The 9,452-nt window shown below is 57.5% G+C and overlaps 1 protein-coding gene across 1 annotated transcript; it reads left to right on the top strand.

The window, feature by feature from the left end:
- The first annotated feature begins 16 nt into the window (after positions 1–16).
- Positions 17–3,237, top strand: SOCS3 (suppressor of cytokine signaling 3). Its single transcript, XM_019644218.1, has 2 exons — positions 17–262; positions 831–3,237. The coding sequence occupies exon 2, from the start codon at positions 919–921 to the stop codon at positions 1,594–1,596; it is 678 nt and encodes a 225-aa protein (XP_019499763.1). The 5' UTR covers positions 17–262; positions 831–918; the 3' UTR covers positions 1,597–3,237.
- Positions 3,238–9,452: the final 6,215 nt, after the last annotated feature.

Below are 9,452 nucleotides of genomic sequence, written 5' to 3'. Positions count from 1 at the left end.
CGGCCCGCACGCCGCCCGCCGACCCAGCTCGCGCCGCGGCCCTTCGCCTCGCCCCCGGGCCGGCCGATCCGGGGGCGCGCAGGGGGCAGGGCGGGCGCCCCGGCGAAGCCCGAGGGACGCGCGTGCGAGGGCCCCTTTGTGGACTTCACGGCTGCCAACATCTGGGTGCAGCGCGGGCCACCGCTGGCCGCCGAGCCGCCGCCTCGCCTGGGGGACCGTAGGAGGCACAGCCCCGAGGCCGGGGACTTCGCTTTGGGACCCGGTGAGAAGGAGGGGCGCGGCGCGGAGGGGGTGGCCCTCGCAGGTCCCGGGAGCTTTTCCCGGTTTCCCCTCCCCTTCCCGGGTCATTCCCGGCAGGGAGGGGACGAGGTAGGAGACAGCGGATGGAAGCCGGAGATCCCAGGTTCCCGGAACACCCAAGCTGGGGCCCTCGGGCTTCTCACGTCCCCTCCCTGCCTCTGCCTCGTATTTCTCTCTCTGCCCCCCGCCGCCTGGGGCCACTGGCCTGAGCGGCGCCCAGAGCGTTCCGGGGGCCCTTCTCGGCTCCCTGCCCCGGCCACGCTCCTGGAGACCCAACTTCCGCGCCCGAGTTTCCCACTCGGCGCCCTGCCAGTGGGCCCTGGGAAGGAGCTGTCTGGGGCTACCTTGCCGGCAGGGACGAGGGCTGGGTGGGCTCCGCGGGGCGCCCGGGTAGGAACGCGAGAGCCCAGGCGAAAACCTCCAGGGCAAGCGGGTGCCCTGGCCCCGTCTGCGGAGCAGCGGCGCTGGGGCGGGCCTGGCGCGCTGGAGGGTTCCGGGCACTCATGCGGCGCACGCTTGCCTCCCTGCAGCCCCCCGGGATGCGGTAGCGGCCGCTGTGCGGAGGCCGCCGAGCAGCTGCAGCCGCCGCCGCGCAGATCCACGCTGGCTCCGTGCGCCATGGTCACCCACAGCAAGTTTCCCGCCGCCGGGATGAGCCGCCCCCTGGACACCAGCCTGCGCCTCAAGACCTTCAGCTCCAAGAGCGAGTACCAGCTGGTGGTGAACGCAGTGCGCAAGCTGCAGGAGAGCGGCTTCTACTGGAGCGCCGTGACGGGCGGCGAGGCGAACCTGCTGCTCAGCGCGGAGCCCGCGGGCACCTTCCTGATCCGCGACAGCTCGGACCAGCGCCACTTCTTCACGCTCAGCGTCAAGACCCAGTCGGGGACCAAAAACCTGCGCATCCAGTGCGAGGGAGGCAGCTTCTCGCTGCAGAGCGACCCCCGGAGCACGCAGCCGGTGCCCCGCTTTGACTGCGTGCTCAAGCTGGTGCATCACTACATGCCGCCCCCGGGCGCCCCTTCCTTCCCCTCGCCACCGACTGAACCCTCCTCCGAGGTGTCAGAACAGCCGCCAGCCCAGCCGCTTCCTGGGAACCCCCCCAGGAGAGCCTATTACATCTACTCCGGGGGCGAGAAGATCCCTCTGGTGTTGAGCAGGCCTCTCTCCTCTAACGTGGCCACTCTTCAACATCTCTGTCGAAAGACCGTCAACGGCCACCTGGACTCCTATGAGAAAGTCACCCAGCTGCCTGGACCCATTCGGGAGTTCCTGGACCAGTACGATGCCCCGCTTTAAGGAGCCAAGGGCAGGGGTGGGGGCGAGGGGCCTGGTTACCCTCACCTCCGTGGCACATGGCACAAGCACAAGAATCCAGCCGTGAGTCCCGCAGCTCTGGGTGAGCCAGGGGGTGGGCAGCCCCGCCCTCTGGCCCTCCCCTCTGCAGAATGGGGCAGGCGGGACCTGGAATGTGTTTGAGGGAAGGGGGAGTGCCACCTGAGTGCCCCTCCCCCACTCCAGCTTCACGGGAGGAGCCTGATGACCCGGCGGGACTACTGCAGCGACCGCAGTGGATTCTCCTCTCCTCTTCACTTCCTCAACTCCCCCTGCACTTCCAGACCGGGGACACTGCGGGAGTGCTGAACTCGTGAAAACTGCCGGGAATCCGCTAACTTTCCAACGGAACTTGGAACTTGTTTGCTCTTTGATTTGGTTTTAAACGTGGCTTTAACTGGCTTTAACCCTGAGCGAGTCTCGGGCCTGGGAAAAGGTGGACGAGAGAGGGTGCCTCAGGGGCCCCAGGGCTGCACATTGGCCGAGGAAATGGCCACTCCCACCACCCAGCCCAGGTGAGGAAGGTGGCTGCGTGCTTCTTCCTGGGCTTTGGGGAGAAGGCCTAGGGGTGACCCGAAGGGGACCATTCTGCTTCCCCCCCCTCCCGCTTGGGACAGCCACCAGGAAACATAGGTCCTAGAGTCCATCAAGAGCCCAGGGCCCTTCCCGCGTTTTAAGGGGGAAGTGGCATTTGGAGGGGGATGGGCGAGCTGGCCATTTGTTTCGCCACCCACACTAGACTTTCCAGCACCTGGGGGTGGGGGAGGTTGGAGGAGATGAGCATTTTGACCCCAGACCTCTGCCAGAGAAGATGAGGGATTCTACTAATGTGCCTCCTGACTATGTCTGGCTAGGAGATTTGCCTTAAATGCTCCCTGTCCCATGGATAGGGACTGGCACACAAGAAGCCACACACTCAGCCAATCCAGGCAGAGGCCAAGGGATTCTCAGAGGGCAGGCTGCTGGCCACTCACCATTTGGGGGTGGGCTCAGAGGTGGACGATCATGCCTTCCAGCTGGGCGCTGGAAGAATGCTAGCCCAGTTGGTATTGGCCTGTCACAGGTGCCTCGCAGTGCCTGGGCTCTGGCCAGAGCAGAGCCACTGTGTCCCACAGCCCTCCCTCTTCCCCTGGGAGGGGGGCACAGGCGGGAGTCATCCAGAGGCCAGGGCCCCTGCCCCCCACCCCCCAGCTGCTTCCACTCTGCAATAGCACTGATCAGTGAAAACTTACAGGAATGTAGCAGCGATGGAATTACCTGGAACTGTTCTTTTTTGGGGGGAAATTAAGCAAACACACAAAGTTTTCTGTGTCAGGTATTGGTCTGGATGGGAGAGCTGTGTGTTGGGGTTTTTTTTTCTGTTATTTTTGTTTCTGTTTTGTTTTTGATAATGTTTACAATCTGCCTCAATCACTCTGTCTTTTATAAAGATTCCACCTCCAGTCCTCTCCCCTCCCCCCCACCCAGGCCTTCAAGGCTGTTAGGAGATGCTTGAAGAACTCAACAAAATACCAATCCATGTCAAACTTTGCACATATTTATATTTATATTCAAAAAAGAAACATTTCAGTAATTTATAATAAAGAGCACTATTTTTTAATGAAAAACATGACTTGAGCCTTTTTCCCCTGCCCCTTCGCAGCCTTGCTTTCTCTTTCACCCACACCCACACTCTGCACCCAAGAGGAGGAGAGAGAGAGCTGCAGAGGGTGGCAGCTCTGTCCCCTTGCTGCCCTGGCGTCCTCAAACTCGTGATCACGTCACTTACAAGCTCCGGCAGCCACCTAGACTGTACCGAGAGGGTAATTCCTGCTAGTCTGATTCAGATCTGACCAGAATATGCAAAGCAAGTTCGAAGGAAGCGCTTCAAAGGGCTTGCAGGGAGTAAGCTGAGCTGTGGTCAAAGCTTTTAGAGGCTCCAAGCTATTAGAGGCGCTTGGCTCCTAGGCAGGGAGGTGTTCCGAGAAAGCCCAGACTACAGGGTCCTGGCGGTGACCCGTGACCTCAGCATAGCTGGGTTCATGGAAGGTGGGAAGAGGGGTAGTGGATGCAAACCCTGCAGGCAGGTGGGGCCCTCGCAAGGACCACTGCCTCCCCACACCTCCAGCTCCCTTCCCAATTCCTAGGAGCCCCAGCCTGAGCGGTGGATGGGGCCATGGGCCTCCCCAAAAGAGCACCCATCTATTCATCTATTTTTAGTCACTCCCGCCCCCTGGGCACTTGGAGGCTAACTGGGTTAACCTTCCCAGCCACCCACACAAGGCAGGTGCTATCACCTTCGTATTCTCAGACACAACTGTGTGCTCCTTGGGAAGGGGACTTGGACTGGTCACTTCTGATGCCTAGAATGGTACTCAGTAAATATTTGTTGACTCCGTGGGGGCAGCCACCCAGGTTCACAGAGGTTCAGTAACCTGCCCAAGGACACACCACTTGGGAATATGGGAAGGACACAGGATTGAACCCAGCAGTGTTTATTTCCAAAGCCCTATATGGGCTCTGCCTCCTTAAGCACGACGTATATGCCCAGGGTTGCCCTTAGGTGAGACCCCCCCTGCAAAGCCAAGAGGTTAGTACCCTCTCACCCCAGTACTCAGGTTTCAGCCTAGGGTTCTGATTAAAAAAAAAACACAAAACACCTTCTCTGTGACATTTTCTGTCCATGCTTCCTCCTCCCCTAACCCTCAAATCTGACAGCTTGAAGAAATAGGTGTTATCCGCCAGGCGGGGACTGAGTCGCCATCTCTGAGCCTCAGATGCCTGAGACAAATGCCAGGCCTCAGATAAGCTGCTCCAGGAATCCGTGTCCAAAAGGCAACTGAGAGAGTAAATAAACAAAGTCGTTTTTCTTTCCCATTTCCTGACCCTTTGAGGAAAATAACCCCAAGTGATGAGAAAAGGCCAGGCGACATGTGAGACTGCTGAGCGGACAGAGCATATAGGACCCAACACAGGGAGACCACCACCTCTAGAACTGGGAACGCAGACCCACATGAGGTCACCTGCCCAGAGCACAAGGTGAGGGGTCCCCGTGGGGCCTGGCTCCCCAACGCCTCCCAGGGAGGATGAGAGCCTGGGAAGCTTCTGGCAGGCTCTTCCCCACCCTGGGGCCTGCCAGGCTGCCACCATCTGCCTTCCAAGAGACTTGGAGCCTGGAATGCTCCAAGTCCCTTCCTCTGCCCAGAAGGCAGCCGTTTCGCCGGTGTGCACAGAGCGCTAACAGAAGGGCTTGGCCTTCTCTGGCCCCGAAGGAAGCTGCTCTCCCAGATCCCGGGTTTGAAAGCAGAGGCAGGAAGACCCCCGCCTCCTAGCCCTGGGTGCCTACTCCAGCCTTCTTCCCATACCTTCCTTTCCATTTTCACACCACAGATGGGACAAATCCTCTGGTTTTGCAGACAAGGAAACAGCTCCAGAAAAGGACAGCAACGTGCTCAAGTTCACACAGGAAGCCAGTGTCAACACCAGGGCAAGAATCCGTCCTCAGCTGCTCTGCTCCCCAGGGCTCCTTCCTGTTTCCCTCTTCCTTCCACCCTCCCGGTCTATTGGGCTGTCGGAAAAGTCATGACGCCTTTTTTGTTTTTTTTCGGTGCAAAAGTGCGTCATGACTTTTCCGACAATCCAGCAGAAATCTTTGTCCTTTCCAATTCTTTTAGGGGCAGACACCCGTCCTCCAAAGGACTTAATGGGGGGCCCTCTGTCCTGGCCGTTGGAGGAGAGGTGCACCTGGCTCCGAGATTTGCTAGAAGTGCCCTGCGGTGCATAGGGTATGACTCCCTGTGGCTTCAGCAGGCACTTATGCCTCAGTGGCGTTAAGAGTACAGCTGGGGGGGGGGTCCCTTGTCAACGGAAAGTGGGGAGATGCTGCTCTCAGGGCTGAGCCCCAGCTGCTTCTGGAGCTGTAAGAATTCCACCCCCACCCCCAAGAGGTCCTATTCTATCTCCAGTGGTGCTGTTTTAGGGCAGGTCTCCTGATGAGTTAGAGCCAGAAAAGGGGAGTCTAAAAGGCCTACGGGGGTGGGGGGCGGGGAGAGGAGGAACCCATAGACTAGAGGGCTGGAGATGGAAAATAAGCCCGTACGTTGTGTCCTCGTCTAAGGGGTACGGGTGTTTGGGAGAAGGCACCGCCGGGGGAGAGAGAAGGGGGGAGACAGACAGCCACAGGGGAAGTCTAAGCGGAGACAGAAGTCTGCGGGGTGGAGGACAACGTGCACAGGCGCGGGCCGGGAAGACCGAGGCCGAGGGGGTCCGGGGCGCATCTTCCTGCGCCGCGTCCCGTCCCCTCCCGTTCGGGCGGGCGCTTCGCTCCGAAGCCGCCCTCGGCCAGGAAGAGTCACTTCCCGGACACCGCGGGAGCCCTGGCGGAGCTATGCGAAGAATGTCCACGCCGAGCCCGGGAGGCGGCGCCACCCGGGCTCACGCCGCCGCCCAGCCGAGCATGCGCGCGGGATAGGCCCCGCCCTCGCCCCGCCCCTGTCCCTCCCCGCGCCGCCCGCAAAGCGCGGGCACCATGGCAACGGGATTACAGGCGCAGAGTGCTGTTTATTCTCAGCCTAGTGCCAGGAAATTCGGCCGGGAGGCTGCCAGGCGCACCTCCCTGGGGTGGGGGGGCGGGAGAGGGAGGCGAGGCGGTGGACCAGCGCACCCGGGGCTCCTGGGGACGGGGGGAGGAGGAAGGGAAGGAGAGAATCCTTCCACACTGGGGGTCACTGACCCTTCCGAGGAGAAGCAGCTCAGAAAGTACCGACTCTTCCCCAGCCAGGAGTGGGTCCAGCTTTCTCACCCCTCGGGAGCCTAGACCCCCTCCAGGCCAGCAGATGCCTCCCACCCTGACACCCCCCACCCCCACACACTCTATCCAGTGATCCTGTCCTTGGAGCCCACAGCCCCCTGCCTCTCGGTCCAGTCCCTCATTCACTCATTCATTTATTCACTCAGCAAATATCTGTTGAACACACCCTGGGTGTCAGGGGATTCAGTGTGGAACAAGACAAGGCCCTGCTGGTCACCCTCCTCTCCTGAGATCTAGTGGGAGTGACAGACAATACACTCCTAGTAAATATATAAATAAATAGGGACTGCTACTGGTACCGCAAAGCTGTATCTTCAAGTCACATTTCCAGTACATCGTACATTCACGATTTTGCCTCAGGTAGGGTGATTAGCTTGTCCTGGTTTGCCCAGCACTGTCCCAGTTTACACCTGAAAGTCTGGCAAACCAGGACAGTTGATCATCCCACCCTCAGGTCAGACTACGCCCATTTCAGAGATGGAGAAACTGAGGACTGCAATACAAGGCAGTTGTTCCAGGGTCGTGGTGCTAGTTTGAAAGAGAGAGAGCTGGAGGTCCTAACAGAGCATCCAAGGTTCTTTAGGCTATGAACGCTTTCATGACCCACAACCCCTTCCCCCCAAGGCCCCTGAGTGTGCAGAACCACTTGTCAGCCCCCCAGGGAGTGGATGAAATTGCTGACGCCTGGACTCCAACCCCAGCTCTTCTGAATCAGAAGCCCGCAGTACAGCCTGAAAATCTCAATACGCAACAGCTCTCCAGGTGACGGGGACCACTGCTGCCTTCGGGGGAAAACAAGCCTGGGTCCTCTTCTCTTTCTGGGACAGCGAATTTCCCCCTTGATCCTTGACTAAGCCAAGCTGGGAAATCAGCAGGGAGGGAAGGCCCGGGTTCACCACCCTCGCTGGGGCAAGCATGGACAAGTGCAGCCCTTCCCTTTCCCGAGGACAGGGGGGCCCCGGGGAGGAGGAGGACAGTGTTCCTTCCCCACCCCAGAGCTGAGCCCTCCCAGCTGTGTTGTGCTGGGAACAGGCCAGGCATTTGTGAAATCCTTGGGTGAGCCTGACCCACTGTCATGAGGACTGCCTGTGGAAGCTGGTGCAGGGAGGGGGTGGGGGGCTGTTCCCAGAAGCAGGGAGAACTCTGGACTTCCCACTCCTAAGCGCTCCGATTGCAGCACGGCCTTAAGCAACAGCAGTAGCCTGGAAGGCTGCAATGCAGAGAGAATCAGAGCCCCCCCCCCCTTCTGAAAAGAAACCAGGGCTCTGAATGCTAAAACTTCATGCAATCCTCAGGAATACCGTTACTGCCTCTATTCACAGGGTCATCAGGCCCAGCTTTAGAAAAAGGCTGACAACCTAAACTTCAAAAAAAGCAACCCAGAATGCAAGTTCGTTATTTACATTACACAAGAAAATGTATTTCCTCTCTTTCACCTCCCTTCCCCCAAATCTCAAATCTTCTTTTCATACAGAAACTGTTCTTTAGCATCCAGAATGTACAGGATATTGGAGGTATAGACAGGAATATAAGGACTCCGTCCTCCAAGAGGCCCTGAGTTGCACAACCATAGGGGGCACTATTCAGAGTCGCATCCCATGAAGGTGTGTGATAGGGGGCTGCGGCGTTTCTGAATTCAGGGTGCAGTAGCAGTGCCTGATGCTTGCCCTAACAGACCCCAGCTGATACCAAAGCAGACAGGAACCCTGTGCTGGGCACTGCAACCAACACTGGAGATTGATGCCGACCAGGAAGCATTCAGACTTCAAGAGGCTTATAGTCTGAAAGGGGAACCAGACATGAAAACCAAGAAGTATCCTAAAAAGGAATGGGTATAAAAATAAAATAGTATACAAGGTACAGCTGGGGGGCCCCCAGGAGGAAATGACCTATACTGGCTTCCCAGAAGAAGTGACTCTCTGGAGCTAAGGCACAACAGCAGGTGTTCCCTTGGCAGGCGTGGGACAATGGGGCATTCTAATGACCCGAAAGAGGGAAATGGCCCGGAAAAGGGAAAAAACTTTGGGGAACTTCAAGAAGTTTGGTATGTCCCCATCAGGCACATCCATGCCAGACTCATCTTCTAAAAATACTGCTTTCATCATGTATGTCACACACACAGCTTGTCCCCATAGGATGCACGCTGGGTTCCTGTTGACACTTTCCTCTAAACCGGTTCCAGCATGCTTCAGGCCCCCACCCGAGTTGAGTGGGAAGGCTTATCTTCTTCAACTCCCCACCCACTCCACCCTACCTTGGGAGACATACTTCCTCCCATCCTGGTGGTCTCACCTGCCCACCACACACTTGAGGCCTGTGCTCACCTGGGAGCCGTGTCCTGTCAGGATTCTCCTGCCTGCCCAGCCTGCCCGTCCCCCTCTTCCATTTCTGCCTTTCCTTTGAGGCTGCCTCTTTTCCCTGCTTCCTCCCTAGAGCTCTCCTGGATTCCCAGTCCTGGAGACATCGCTTCTCTAGGAAGGCATCCAGACATTCGCAGGGCCTCTGCTACTCACTGTCCCTTGGTCACATGGTGTTACTGTCTCCTGACTTCCTCCAAACCAGACTGAACTCTCTGAAGGAAGACACTCACTTATTCATTCCTTCAACAGTTATTTATTGGATGCCCACTTGGTACCAGGCACTCTATCTTCCACTTTTGTTTGTTTTTCACAGAATCCAGCAGAGTGGGTAGTGCCCAGAAGAAGGCCCCCAACCACTTGACCCCTGGCTGTGCCAAAGAAGAAATGTCTTTAAATAACGGGGTTTCAGAAGTCATTAAAATATTATTTAAATCATTCACAAGTTTTTACTTTGGGAAGCAACCAGGTATCTTTTATTTTTAGTACCTTATTGTTTGCATAAATACTTCTTTTGCTTTTTTTTTTTTTCTCCAAAATGCATCCTAATACGTTATCTCATTCCCGCCTCCTGACGTGCCTCAGATGTAAGAGAGGCGGATAAAATGAAATATATTGCTCTTCCCAGCTGAGCAGACTAAGGTGTGGGGGGGATTTAGACTTGCCTCAAGTCA

This window comes from Hipposideros armiger, unplaced genomic scaffold (assembly GCF_001890085.2).
Source record: "Hipposideros armiger isolate ML-2016 unplaced genomic scaffold, ASM189008v1 scaffold_87, whole genome shotgun sequence".
NCBI lineage: Eukaryota > Metazoa > Chordata > Mammalia > Chiroptera > Hipposideridae > Hipposideros > Hipposideros armiger.
The sequence above is the reverse complement of the archived record's forward strand: the minus strand, read 5'-3'. Positions and strand labels throughout refer to the sequence as shown.

Excerpts from the sequence above, each read along its gene's own strand:
- SOCS3 (XM_019644218.1), top strand. The coding sequence starts at position 919 with ATGGTCACCCACAGCAAGTTTCCCGCCGCCGGGATGAGCCGCCCCCTG.